The 15,345-nt window shown below is 44.6% G+C and overlaps 1 protein-coding gene across 4 annotated transcripts in view; it reads right to left on the reverse strand.

Moving 5' to 3' along the window:
- The window catches only part of SCAF11 (SR-related CTD associated factor 11), a 176,702-nt gene that overhangs the window by 17,504 nt on the left and 143,853 nt on the right, over positions 1-15,345 (reverse strand). For 3 of the 4 annotated variants that reach the window (XM_073619957.1, XM_073619958.1, XM_073619960.1), the window contains 2 exons: positions 11,619-11,840; positions 10,872-10,991 (listed from right to left, as the gene is read on the reverse strand). In XM_073619957.1, the coding sequence (XP_073476058.1) occupies positions 10,872-10,991; positions 11,619-11,840 (342 nt within the window). The remainder of the gene's footprint in view (positions 1-10,871; positions 10,992-11,618; positions 11,841-15,345) is intronic. The other variant, XM_073619959.1, reaches the window with a different exon arrangement.

Consider the following 15,345-nt stretch of genomic DNA (forward strand, 5'->3'; position numbering starts at 1 on the left):
GGTTCGGTGCTCAACTTGGCTCTGCTGTGGGATACAACCCAGGAACACAGGAGGGAGGGAGGTGAAACACTCGCTCATCCAAAGCACGAGGGAACAGGAGAGAGAGAGTGGAATCATTCCAGCTGTCAGTGGTTCGATGGTTTGGCGTTCAGCTGTGCTTTGCTATGTACAGCTGTTTGTAGTATCTGCCCAGGAGCTCGAGGGGGGGAGCGGGGCACTCTCTCGTACACGGCCGGGTGTGTGGGAGAGGAGAGAGAGTGCAGTGTGTCAGCTACTCGGCGCTCAGCGGTTCAGCGATCAGCTGTTCTCATCCGGCTGCAGTATCAGCTGTGAACACGGGGAAAGGGAGTAAAGCTTCTCCAGCAGCTAACAATTCAGCATTCCAGCAATAATCTGTGCTCTGCTGTGTTCCTCTGATTGCAGCTTCGGCCCGGGAACACGGGGGGGTGGGGGGGGGGCGGAGCACTCACTCACACACACTCACACCATCAGCTGTCCTGTTCCGCTCCTCCCATGCTACTTCTCTTGACATGGACTTCTGGATCTTCCCTGATGGTTGAAGTATGGCCACTGCTGTGGTCGACAATCAAGATTCGAAACCCCTCCAGATAGGGACAAGGAAATCGCCTGCAGTGCCACAGGTTGATCAGCAGACAAGTTTCCTCTGACATAAAGGTCTCCTGCACAGACAGGGCACCCAGGACTCCTCCTGGCATCTGCCATCAGAACCTTCCTAAAGTAAGAATTTCACCGACTCCAGAACTGGATTTGTGAGTCACCAAGCCAGGGACAATATGGCTCTCTGTGGCAGATAAAATAGGTTTGTCCAAGGACTGGACTGACTTGTCTCACATCATAATTTCTATTTCATACATCATGGGACACAGCGTTAAGCTTATATTAATTACCTGCTGGGTTATACTTCTACTCCAGGTGAATTGACACTGGTAGACCAAAGGTCATTAGACAGGAAGTGATCCCCTATATAACCCCACCCATACAGGAAGCACATCAGTTTTTTACCAGTGTCTGCAAGGTGGATGGCACGGTTTTTTTATGCTTAGATAAATGGTACCCGAGCCTCGCAAAGACTCCTCAAGATCCTGCAAGGTTTTGCCTGTAATGCGGCCTCCAGGCACTGATCCCTGCGAAGTGGAATCTTAGCCACTACAGCACTAAGGCATTCCTGCAGGGTGCAGTACAGGTCCAAGGGAGTGGACCCTAAACATAAAAAGGGTACGAAGGTCCTCAAGTGACAGGAACCCGTGACGGGTGAAGTTTGGGCTCTTAGTTTCTAAGCTGCTCTGCGCCTGGACGGGTAAGTGAAACCCCCTTATTTACTTATTGTGGGGCATCCCAGTTATTGTAACAATCAGTCAAGCTAGCTAGCTAGAGGCTGGACACGTGTGCAGTGACCATACGGGGGGAGAGTTTTGGGCTAGCTGTGGGTGTTTGCAAAGCGTACCTTTTTTGCTCGTGTCTGGCTGCTTACCTATATGATGGCGCGTGACGGTGCGCCATGGCGCACATGCATTCACAAAAGCGCCGCTGGACTACTCTATCAGGGTTCAGTCGGGCAATGCCGCTGCAGTGGCCTATATAAACCACCAAGGCGGTACTAGTAGTCGTTCAGCTCTGAAGGAGGTGAACCACATACTAACTAGCCTGGACAGAGGGACATGTGCAGATTCTATCGGCAGGCCACATCCCGGTAGTAGAGAACTGGAAGGCAGATTATCTCAGCCTCCAGCAGATCTGCCTGGGGGAATGGTCCTTACACCCAGAGGAGTTCCAGGAAATTTGCCAACGTTGGGGATGGCCAGAGGTCGACCTACTGGCATCCAGCTTTAACAACAAACTACAGCAGTTTGTGTCCTGAACAAGAGATCCTCTGGGAATTAGAGCAGATGCTCTGATAGTTTCATGGATCCAGTGCTCCCTGGTTTATGCTTTCCCTCCGAGCCCTCTCCTTCCACATTTGTTGCGCAGGATTCGGAGAGAGGGAGTTCTAGTCATTCTGGTGGCACCAGCCTGGCCCAGAAGGCCCTGGTTCCCGGAGATTTTGAGTAACAATAGACAGGCCATGGACGCTTCCACTGCACCCTGACCTACTGTCTACTGATCTATATTCCATCCCAATTTACAGTCTCTAAATTTGATGGCATGGTTATCGAAGCCAGGGTGTTGAAGGACCATGGAATCTTGGAACCATTGGTGTCTATCCTAGTGAATGCTAGAAAAGCTGTCACTAGGAAGATCTATCATAGGGTCTGGAAGGCTTATATTGCTTGGTGTGAAGCCAAAAGTGATTGGGAGAATTCTCTTTTCTACAGTCAGCTGTGGAAATCAAATTGGCTTTGCGTACAGAGGCCAAGTTTGTCCCCATCAGTATTCTTCCAAAGGCCTTTAGCCTCCCATTCACTGGACCGAACCTTTATGCAGGGGGCAACTCGCTTACTTCCCCCATTAGGTCACCTATGTGTCCTTGGGACTTGAACTTGGTGCTGTTTGTGTTACAGAAACAACCATTGGAACCTATCAAGGAAATTCCATTAGATTTGCTGTCACACAAGCTAGCCTTCTGGATGGCTATCACCTCGGCTAGAAGGGTGTCGGAGTTGTTGGCCCTTTCAGGCAGGGAACCGAACTTGATCGTTCACCACATCAGGATCGTGTTACGACCTGTTCCATCCTTTTTGCCAAAAGTGGTGTCGGCCTTTCATTTAAGCCAGGACATTATTTTGCATTTTTTTTTTCTCAGCCTCGATAGGCGGAAGAGAGACGACTGCATTCTTTGGACGTTGTCCGGGCAGTCAAGGTTTATTTGTCTAGATCTGCAGGGATCAGAGGATCAGACTCCTTTTTTGTTTTACCAAAAGGACCCAAGAAGGGGCAGGCAGCTTCCATTGCCAATTGGGTTCATCAACTGGTCATTCAGGCCTATGGTCTGAAATGTAAAGCTCCTCCCTTTAGGGTGAGAGCTCATTCTACCAGGGGTGCAGGAACCTCCTGGGTTTTTTGCCATCAGGTATCTGGGGCTCAGATTTGTAAGGCTGCTACCTGGTCTTCAGTGCATACGTTCACAAAATTTTATCAAGTGGATGTTCGAGCAGCCGAGGATTCGGCTTCAGTATACTGCGGGCTGCCGTATAAAGTGTGATGGCAGGGTGTCTCCTTCCCCTCAAGGCTATTGCTCTGGGACCTCCCAGCAGGCTATGACTATTAGCCTAACTCTGTGTCCCATGATGTATGAAAAAGAAAATAGGATTTTACAAAAGTACTTTAAAATACTTTTCTTTGAGTGCATCATGGAACACAGAGGTCCCTCCCCTCTTTTTTGAAGATTCGGTGCTTGCTACAAAACTGAAGTGCTTCCTGTATGGGAGTGGTTATATAGGGGATGACTTCCTGTCTAAAGACCATTGGTCTACCAGTGTCCATTCACCTGGAGATGAAGTATAACCCAGCAGGTAATGAATATTAGCCTAACTCTGTCCCATGATGTACTCAAAGAAAAGAATTTTACAGGCAAGTATGATGAAAAAATCCTATTTTTGTGCTGTAGGGGTTTGAAGTTAAACTGGGCAAATGAGGCTTGCCTCAAAAGATCTACCATCAACCCTAGGACTTTCATGCAGACGCGAGGAGTCAGATCACTTCTGGACTAGAGTACAAGTCTTGAAGCAGAGAGTTTGAAGTGTCTCGTGGGAGTCTGTTCCAAAAAAAAAAAAAACCCCAAAAAACACAAATCCATTTAATCTCACTAATGAATATAAAAAATGAATAAAATTGAAAGCCTCCATATACAGAACAGCACCAAATTCCAGAGGTTTAGGAGCACAAGAAAGTAAACCTTAGAAAGAAAGCCCTTCAAATAAAACCCTTGAAAGAAAAGAGGTCCTGGGCCTCAAAACAATCTTATCGCTATAGCATAAGAAAGGGTTCTCTACAAGAGAGGGCTGCCAACTCAGACTCCTGAACTGTAGAATCTGAACTTGACAGCAGAGAGTCAGGAGTTTGTCCTGAGAAATAAAAACCCTGGACAACGCAATAGCTAGAAGATGACCAGATTACCCTAAGTGATGGGTTTGTTCCATTGCGACTTCTGAAGATTGACCGACAGAGTCTGAACCAACTTCTCTCCCAACAGGTCATCCTCTAGATATCCCACAACGAGGATGTCCTGTAAATGCAGCAAAACAAGCACCTTGGTGAAAGTTGGTGCAGTGGACAGACCAAAAGGGAATGGCAATAAATTGGCAGGTCCACAAAGGATAGAAAGTCTCCTGGATGGAGGGAAGCGATGATTTTAATTTCTCGTGGAGTTTTAGCACCCAAAGGAAGACAAGGTTGAGTGTATTTAGAACCAGAATGGGACATATACTTCCTTTTGCTTTGGGGCTGAACAGGTTTAAAGTGATACTAAAGTCTTGGTTTTTTGTTTAAAACAAACCGGTTATACTTACATGCTCTGAACAGTGGTTTTGCACAGAGCAGCCCAGATCCTCCTTCTCTGGCCCCTTGCCAGCGCTCCTGGCCCCTCCCTCCTGCCCCCACAGCAAGCAGCTTGCTATGGGGGCACCCAAGCCGAGCCGCTGCTCTGTGTTTCCATTCAGACAGACCACAACTCGGCCCTGCCCCCTCTTCCCTCATTGGCTTACTGACTTTGGTTAACAGCAGCGGGAGTCAATGGTGTCCGCTGTGTGTCTCGGCCAATCAGGAGGGAGAGTCCCGGCCAGCAGAGTCTCTCGTGAAACATCGCTGGATCAAGATGGGGCTCAGGTAAGTATTAGGGAGGCTGAGGGGGAGCTGCTATACACAGTTTTTTTTTATCTTAATGCATTGAATGCATTAAGATAAACATTCTGCCTTTAGAACTACTTTAACCACTTCAGCCTCGGAAGATTTGGCTGCTCAATGACCAGGCCATTTTTTGCTATACGACACAGCGTCGATTTAACTGACAATTGCGCGGTCCTGCGACTTTGTACCCAAACAAAATTGACATCCTTTTTTTCCCACAAATAGAGCTTTCTTTTGGTGTATTTGATCATCTCTGCGGTTTTTATTTTTTGCGCTATAACAAAAAAAAAAAAAAAAAAAAAAAAAAAAAGACAATTTTGGAAAAAAGAAAAAAAAAAAAAAAGCACATTTTTTCCTCAGTTTAGGCCGATATGTATTTTACATATTTTTAGTAAAACAAAAATCTCAATAAGCCTATATTGATTGGTTTGCGCAAAAGTTATAGCATCTACAAAATAGGGGGAAGATTTATGGCATTTTTTAAAATTTATACTAGTAATGGCGGGGAGCAGCGATTTTTATCAGGACTGCGACATTATGGCAGACAGATCGGACACATTGAAGTGGGGCAGAAGAGATCAAAAACCTATATTGTACAGTTGTACCCCTACTTTGAAAAGTGGGGACATCCCCTCAATGCATGGAGGGCATGCTTGAGTCAAAAGGTCTGTGATGGAACAGAGCACCTGCCTTGGACTGACTAAAAGAGTCCAAAGAAATGACTGGAACTCTCTAATCTCATAAGGAAGATCTCTGTCAGCTGGAGACTTGGCTTTATTTTGCTGGGGCAAACGGGTACTTTCCCCCCCCACTGACATCCTTGATAAAGTAGCCCAGGGGAGGTACCAAAGAGGTGTTCTACATCAAAAAGGCATATGCAATATGCATTTTTTGCACTTTGCATTTCAACCAAAAAGAGTCTTGCATTTATGCACAGACCAAAAACTTCTGCATGAGAGATACAATATCCACAAGCCCAAAACCACAGTGGAATAGGGCAACAAGCATGCGTGCCAATTGCTTTACAATGGTGCATTAGTCAAATCCTTAATTCTTACTCCCATGGTGGCAAATGGGCAGCAATGACCGGGTGCAAAGCAGGGCCTCTCATAAAGAAGGTGGTTTTCAGTCTCTTGCTAACTGGGTTCTTAAACACTGGCGTGTCCTTAACGGGAACACAGTCACATGGGAGGCAAAAGCAACTTGCCAGGCAAAGACCAGTGACCATAACCACATGTAGTAACAAGTATACTGGGAAAGTTTTTTACAGATTGGGGACTTTTAAGAGAGCACAGACTGAGGACCGTAGAAAATTCAGATGCAGCTTACTCCATATCCAGATATGCAAGCACCACATCAATATGAACTTCAATGGTAATGCTGCTCAGAAGAGGCTCTGTGTTCAATGAGAGGGAAAGCGAGAGCAGCGCCACTCTGAGTGCAGTATGTAGGCATAAACAATTTTAATCACTTCAGATAAAACTCACATTTAAGCAGTAACAGACAAGTGTGTGTAAAGCATCCTTATGCTCCCTTGGTGTCCAGCTGGGCAGCGGTGGTGGTGGCAGTCCTTGGCCGCTCAGGTGGTTCCCGCAGCTCCGAGGCTGGATGCTGTCAGCATGACCAGCACGTCAGCACTAATGGACAGAGGGCGTGGGGTGAGCAGCTTGCGTTCGGTGCATGCGTACTCCTCCGTCAGACATGCCTGATGAAGGAGCATGCATGCTGCTCAACCATGCCCCCTGTCCATTAGTGCTGGCCGTGCTGACACCATCCAGCCTTGAAGCTGCGGGAACCACCGCATCGGCTCGGGGACTGCCACACCACAGCTGCCCAGCCAGAAACCAAGGGAGCCTAAGGATTCTTTACACACATTTGTCTGTTACTGCTTAACCACTTCAGCCCCGGAAGATCTTACCCCCTTCCTGACCAGAAAACTTTTTACAATTTGACACTGTCGCTTTAACTGACAAATGCGTGGTCGTTCGACGCTGTACCCGAACGCAGTTTGTGCCCTTTTTTTCCCACAAATAGAGCTTTCTTTTGGTGGTATTTGATCACCTCTGTGGTTATTTTTTGCGCTATAAACAAAAATTGTGACAGTTTTTGGAGGAAAAAAAAAAAAAAAAAATCGCAATAAGCGTACATTGATTTGCGCAAAAGTTATAGCGTCTGCAAACTATTGGAAAGATTTATGCATGTTTATTATTTTTTTAATAGTAATGGCGGTGATCTGAGATTTTTAGCGGCATTGCGACGGACAGATCGGAGACTTGACACTTTTTTGGAACCATTGGCATTTATACAGCGATCAGTGCTATAAAAATGCACCAATTACTGTGTAAATGTCACTGGTAAGGAAGGGGTTAACACTAGGGGGCAATCGAGGGGTTAAATGTGTGTTCCCTCAGCATATTCTAACTGTGTGGGGATGTGAGTGACTAGGAGAGGAGCAATATCATTTTTCCTACTTCGTAGGAAGAAACAATATGGCTCCTCTCCTCTGACAGCACAGGGATTTGTGTGTTTACAAATAAAGTAGTATAGTGCAGCGCTGATGAAGATGAAATAAGCAATGAAATTATACCAATATAAAGTGAATATGATAAATGAATATTCAAAACAAAAATACACAGCAATAAAATATCAAAACGATGATAAACTAGTATAAACCAACAGTGTCAGTGCATATAAAGTGCATAAAGTCCATATATGACATCAACTATAGTGACTGTGAATCTGTCTGAACTGGTTGTCTGTAGATAATCCACCACCGTAAGGAAAAAGGGCTACCAGACAGGTTGAACCCAACTAGGCATATGCCTGATGAGTCAACCAAGCTTTTAGTGTAACACACCCAAGGAGGTACAGCAACCACGACTTCTAAAATAGACCAAAGCAGATAGGGATCCGTGACCGTTTTGACATCAGTAGCTGTCTACCTTAGGAATAGTGACCGGAATTCGTGAGCGATTCCTTTTGTAAATCACTTCCCCATACTTTCGCCGATGAGATGACTCAGTGGGCCAGGTTGGACCCAGAATAGACTAACAGCAATGCCCGGCTGTGACCTCTCCCGGGGGCGATCTATAAACAATCAGAGCGCGGAAGCTCCTAGTGGTCAGGGGGTGTCTGAGTGGAAGGGAGGGGGTGCACAATCTGGGATCAAACGCTCAGGTCTATAGGGAGGGAAGAGGTGGGCAGATGATGCTGTGATTTTCCTCCTACTCTTCTTTCCTCTTCCTTTCTCCCTTCCTCTTTCCTCCACCTATTCCTTTCACGATGCTCCCTGTTTACACACAAATCCGTGCTGGGGCTCGTGCACGCGATCACGCATGGCCGGAAACTATCGTGCCCGCTGGCCACGCACATCAGGTCCCCCGTCGTTCAGTGGGCGATGCTGGACGTACCCGTACGGGATTTCGCTCAGGAGAGCCATTGTGCCGCAGCATATCTGTGTGACACGGTCGGCAAGTGGTTAAATGTGAGTTTTACTTTAACTCATTAAAATTGTTTACACCTACATACCGCACTCAGAGTGGCGCTGCTCTTTCCTTCTCATCAACCAAGAGTGCATCCAGGAGTGGGAGAATCTCTGTTCTATTCTATCCCCTGTAGCAGGCTGGGCTCTCTCCTCTCCCTCCAAAGTCAGCAGCTTAATTGGAGAGCGCACAGCTCAGCCTGCTACAGGGGATGGAATAGAACAAAGTCTCCAGCTCCTGGCTGCACTCTTGGTTGTTAGAGGCTCCTTTTGACTCTGTGAAACTTCACAATTCGTTATGATGTCCAAAAGCTTAAATGTAAAGTTTACATCGGGAATGAGACCTTGATCTGGATTATGCCAGGATCACCAGTATCCATGTGGATGGGTTTTTCCCGCAAGCTCATTTGGCTTTTCCATTAGTTTGGAGACCATTACACTCTGGTAAGCTGCCATCCTTATTGTTGCTAGTTTATTCACACAGAGGACTTGGGGAAGATGGCTCTCAGTATGTATGCATTTCTCCTGAGGAATATGTTTTTCTGGGACACTGGAATCTGATCTTTTTTGCACTTTGATATTTTGGACTTTCACTGATGGCTTTTTTATTGTGTTATGTATACACTGTCACATTGTTTTTTTTATTTTTTGAATGCATGTTATACACTTGTCATAACTGTTATATTTGTCATTTTTTTTAGCGCTGCACTTTAGAATTACCATTCTTGCAGCTGTCCAGTTATTCGTGTTTTTGCTTACACATTTAGCGCGGATACTTTGCATTTTTTGTTTAATGGAATCTTTAAGCCTAGGAGTTAGGTCAGCAAATTGAATCACCTCGGTCACAAAATCACCAAAAGAGGAAAGGTTACACTCCTCGTCCTCCACGGCTAAGTGTGCAAAGGCAGTTGCAGGCATATCAAACTCTGGAGGAGAGTCATAGACTTACGCTCCTATGTTCTGCATCCATTATGGCAGTAATTTTACTCATAAAATCTGACATAGCCACAGAAAAGGGAGTCACGCCTAAAAGCTAGACAAAAGCAGCGTGTGGGCTCAAGCAGGGGCCAATAGTCCAGGCTGTTAGCGTCAGGTTCTTATGGAATAACGCAAGTTAACCCGGAGTTTGTGAGCTGGCAAGGCCCACAAGACCTCTCCCTCTGCGAATACGATCTGTCATTGTTAGTATTTAAAAAGCATAAAAACCTCAAAAGGGAAGTCGCAAACCAGCTGCTGAAGGAGAAGAGGCTATACAACAGTCTGTGGCTGAGCCAATGTAAGGCAGCAAGGAAGACTGACTCAGAATCCTTACGAGCAGCCAGCGTGGCATCTCAAGCTAAAAGGCAGGAGAGAGTAGAGAAACTGCGCGCAACAAGCTGTATGCTGTGCGGCTCTAGGACATGTATGCACACAGGCTGGTGTGACACAGAAATATGTACAGGGAATGTGCAACATGTTTGAAAAGTTGCAGCACTATTCCTTAGAGTGCAGGTGTCACAATATGCATCACAGCAGACCTGTGCATGGGGGAGGGGGGGACAGAGAAACACGTCAGAGCATCTGCAACAGTGTTAAACAGTATTGCAACACAGTCTCCAGACTGACTGGCAATGCAGGACCCAGATACGAAAGTCACATTCCAAACATGTTTTGCCCCTCAGGTGGGTATACACTTAAGGTTGTCTTCAGTATTATAGCAGAGGGCGTATCATGGTTCTGGACCAGTAAAGAGCTCTGCGGCCAATACAGTACACCAGGTGTCTGGTGAGCTCCACAGGCAGGACCCGTGTCGAAAAGGTCACATTACAAGCAGATCCCACGTCTTGGTCATCAGGCAGTCTGGCGATGGCCTCCAATAAACTCTTGGCTCTGCAGCTGACTTAATTAGCGAAAAAAATAACTTGCTAAAAATGAAAGATAAAAGTAGAATAAAATGCGTTTGCTTTTATCCGAGATGCAAAAGTATCCATTCTCCAAGGACACTATAAAGAAACTGATGCCTGATGGGAGCGAGAGGGGGAGTGGGACCCGACTGTCCAACAGCTTTGTTTGCCAGTTCTAAATTTTCCTGTAAACAGCAGTATAACCCCATTTGCATCAGAATGCCTTCAATCACAGAAGTGAAATATGGCTTCACTTTTTCCACTGGATTTAACAACTGATTATTTTTTTTAAATTCTGCATTATTTTTCAATGTGCACTAAAAGTCTTTGTTACACCAAAGCAACTAAACTCTATGCAGTCCTTTAGTCAGATATTGGAAATCATGGAATGCACCTGCTGCGAGAATATTTTTTTTGTTTACACATCTCACATACACAAAATTTGATGTAAAAAAAAAAAAAAAAAAACCACCATACTAAGAGGCTTCTCTTGGCCAAAAACCACATTCAAGAGCATCTAGAAAGCTTCCATGGGATTACAGAAAAACTAAATTCGGGAATTTACACAACAGGAGTACACTTATTTCCCCTCCTGCTGACTCTCTACAGAGCTGTGCGCTTATTTTAATTAGCTCACTGAATGCTTTTGTCTGGAACCTTACTTTAATCTGATTGAAATGTTCAAAAATGTGCCTTTTGCTTACCTTGTCAACAGCTTTCTTCACAATCTCCTTATATTCATCTTTTGTGATATCTTTATTTTGATAATATGGTTTTATAGCCCCTTTTACTTCTTGTGCTGCTCGTTCCTGAATTTGAACTTTCTAGAAGGGAGAAAAAAATAAAAATAAATTTGAAGCAATGCAAAAAAAACAAACCCCCCCCCCCCCCAAAAAAAAAAACAAAAACACAACAAAAAACAAAAGACAATCATTTACAAAAATTTTTTTTTTTTTAAACATTAAACCTGACAGTTAAAACTACTGCAGTTAGTGATGGACTCACATCACATTGCCAGGCTCCAGAATATGAACAGCAATAGCAGCAAATGCTTCTGTACTAATTTTGCAAAATTCCCCCATCAACACAGACTGCGCCGACAGGGGAATCCCTCCTGCTGCGCAATTGTCTGCTCCCAGAAGGGGTGGGGATGGGGCCTGGCGATGGCAACCGTCCCCACCGGGAGAAGACATGATACCCCAGTCTCTGTGCTGGGGGTGCACTCCCAGCACAAAGCGAGATCCGCGTATATGTGGCCCCCCGGAAAAAAGCCCATTTCCGTGAGGCAGTGTATATGTATGTATATATATATATATATATATATATATATACACACATATATACACACACACACACACACACACACACATACATGTTACGTCAGCGTGAAGGGGTTAAAGAAATGATACGCAAAGGGGCAGATTGTTACTACACAATAAACATGAATATACCTTTTCTTTCTTGGAGCTATCTGCACTGGCTTCCACTGTTACGGTTTCCTTCCAAGGAGCAGGCTTTACAGAAACATATGGGTTTTTGCCATGACTCGATGCAGGCACACTAGCAGGAGTTGGTGTAACTACTGGCCCCACTATCCCTCCTTGGGCTACTGCTGGAGCAGGCAAAGGTGGTGCAGCAGAGTTATTACTTATGTGGGAAACACTTGGATTAGCCTGCATTGAAAAGGTTAACAAATGGTTATATTTCCTACACACTATAAAATCAGTAAAAACAAAACTGTTGACCCTAAAGCTTTTTCAACTTGAGCATCAAGGATTTTAACAAACCTGCAATTCTAGCAATGCATAGGAAAAATTAAAAAATTAACCTATTTCCAGTAAGTCACAACTGCAGTCAAAACCAAATGAAATGTGAAAACATAATATTTAAAAATACATGCAACTTTAAACAGAATTTAGTATTCTGTGAAATGTGCAAACCTCAGCAGAAACTAGCAAGTACTACTGTAGATGAACAGAACAAATGGTGCACAAAAACTGCACTCTCACTTGTGCCCATAAAATGTTAAAAATTTTTCTGGCGCAAATCTCCTTTTATTGGACTGCAGTTAACACTTGCTAACTGTATTGAAAAATATTAATTACTGAACGCAGCCAAAACAGTGGTCATCATGAGGTATACATCATGGCCTATGGATCCATGGTATGGAAAGCATTTACTGGTTAGTGAGGTGCCATGGCATTAGTATTGTACAAAATGGTATAAAAACTGGAGATAAGCTGTTCTCAAACTTCCTTCACTTGGGCTTCACGCATGAAGCCTTGACAACTTTGCCTAACAATTTAAAATCTCTTAGCAAAACACTGCAAAATGTGACTAACTTGAAAGTTGCATGGTAAAAGTTATATTGAATAGCACATTGTTAGATGAGAATCGTTATAATATATATATATATAAAAAAAAAAAAAGTATAAAATCCTCCATAAAGTACATTAACCTCCATTACACTGCACAAGTATCACTTGACTGCATAACCTATTTATAAAACAGGAATTTTGCCACCACCTTAAAACCATTTTCCTGGAGTTCATTGAGGGACACAAGTCTAACCTTCTGGTTACACTACCAATTGCAGGATTGGACACTGGGAAACAAACGTTTTAAGCCAAGCCCAGAACCTATATTACTACCAACGTAACTTAATCTAATAGCAAACCCGTGGCACTCGTGCCACAGCTGGCACACAGAGCCCTCGGTGGGCACGCCAGGAAGAGGAGCACACACCGACACTAACCGGCCAGCCATACAAGCTGTCTCGTCCACACTGCACCCCCCATCAAACTATATCACCCACACGTCTCCAGGGCCAGCGCTGAGGTGGGCGTGAATGAGCAGAAGCAGCTCACACACAGCTCTGGGGCCAGGGGTGATGTGCGGGTGGAAATTCATTCATATAAGCCGTCTCACACACCCCCTATTGAACTACATCTCCCACAAGTCTCTGGGGCCAGCAGTGATGTGTCTGGGGTGGGCGTGACAGAGAACACGACTCCGTGGCTGGGATCAGGGGTGACTTGCGGGCGTGAATAAGCTGCTGGATTGGAAGACACACCGACACTGGAGCCAGGTGAGAGGATTAATGTGGACATTATGTGTTGTGTAGGTAAAATATTTATTCTGTCTGGGGTGTCCCGCTTCTTAGAGGCAGAGGCTCAAGCTGCTGCTTTACTGTACATCCTGCTGACCAGAGCCATGCAATACCTGTACCACCTGCTGGTGGGTACCTTCCCCTTCAACTCCTTCCTGTCCGGCTTCACCATCCTTATCAGTGCCCAAATACATCCTTGCCAGTGCCCAGCAAATGCATCCTTACACAAAAATACATGTACAGTTTTTTTTTTTTCCAATTAAAAAAAACAAAAACAAACTATAATTGAAAGCTCTGTTATGTTTTTCTTTTAAGACAAAGGCTATTAGTTGGGACAACTGTACAAGTTGTTTTTTTCTAAACTAAAACCACAGTATTCAGGTTTAATTGCAGTGTTAGCAATTTGAAATAAGTTGGTTTTGTGTTGCAGTTTGGGCACTCGGGCTCAAAAAGTTTCACCATCACTGACCTAGAGCATTATCCTAAAAACACAAAAGGGTGGGACATGTGCCCCTAATAGACTCCAAAAATAGGGTTTTACAGGAGTACATAAAGCCTATTTATGTGCATTAAAGGGATACTAAACACACAATGTTTAAATTTACATTGTCCCTTCTATGTCTATGTGGAGGACACTCATTTTTTCCCCCCAAATCTTTTTATTGAAGTTTAGCATGTACAAGAAAAGTACGACAAGACAACAGTTAAACAGAACATCTAAAGATGTGTTGTCCACGCAGGGGTCTGGATATGGTAAACATAACGTTATGCTAATGAGGGAAGCAGAAGGAAAACAGAGGTTTGATAGTGTAACTTTCGCCACAAGGTGGTAGAGACAAAACAAAGAAATTGCAAAAAAATTGTGAACTGACCCAAAATTTCTATACCTTGTAAAATTAATTATTAAACAAAATTATTATCTGTGACTTCAGGCTTTGCTTCATTTCATATCTAAGAGGCCGTAGTGGGGTCTGCAAGCCATTTGGCCAATACTTTCATACTTGGCGGGGCATCCCCTATTTGCATAGGGGTCTCTATAAAGAGGTAGATTATTGGTGATCAGATGTTTCCAAAAGGGAATGGAGGGGAGCCTGCTTCTTCCAATGCAAGGTGATGGCCTTTCTTGCATAAAACAGGAAGAGGCTGACAAGGGTTTTTTCTACTCTAGTATGAAGTACATTGTCAACCAGACCCAATAGACGGGACCTTTATAGCTAAGGGGAATGGAACTGATGTGTACTTATTTGTGCTGGCTAGTACCTCTGACCAATAACCTGCGATTTCCGGGCATGACCAAAAAATATTAGTATAATCGCCCTGGGTGTCACTACACCTCCAACACTCCGAGGAGAGCGAGGGATTCATTATATGGAGACCAGAAGGGGTGAAAAAGGCCCTATGTACAATTTTGAATTGGATTAATTTATCTTGTGTGGAGACTAATGTTTTAAACAGTGAGTCCCAGATATCATCCCAGTCATTATCCAAGTGTGATATATCTCTTAACCATTTTCCTCTTAATTTGTCTAGTGGAGATAAGACAGCCTTTACAAGATGTGCATAGAGATGAGATGTGGGTTTCTTGGCACACTTGGTCCTGAGTGCCTGTTCGAGCTCTGATTTTACCATATTTAGGGAGGCCCGTGGACATGGACTCTTGAAGGCGTGAGAAAGTTGTCTCTAACTGAATTAATGCACGGGGGGTACATTCAAGTCTTCAGAGACAGGTTAAAGGACGCAAGGAGCCCTGGTCTGCGAGGCGTTTTTGAGCTTGTATTTTGTCCACACTATCGGGTCTGGTAACATGAAGTGTAGTAGGGAAGGGGTTTTTCCAGATGGGTGCGTTAGGGGACACTGCATTGGCAGGGTACCTCTTGCTGGTCAGACCAACCTTCCAGGCTCTAATAGTTGTGGACATAGATGGAGTAAGGGGGTAAGGAGCCCTGGGGCCTCTAAATATCAGAGCCTGAATAGCTTCCAGGGATCAAACGATGGCCTCCTCCAGCATTGTAGAGGGGTTAGTCTAGTCCAGAAAGCCACCAGGCAGCAGTAACCAGCTGAGTGACCAG

This window comes from Aquarana catesbeiana, linkage group LG03, assembly GCF_042186555.1.
Source record: "Aquarana catesbeiana isolate 2022-GZ linkage group LG03, ASM4218655v1, whole genome shotgun sequence".
Lineage (NCBI taxonomy): Eukaryota > Metazoa > Chordata > Amphibia > Anura > Ranidae > Aquarana > Aquarana catesbeiana.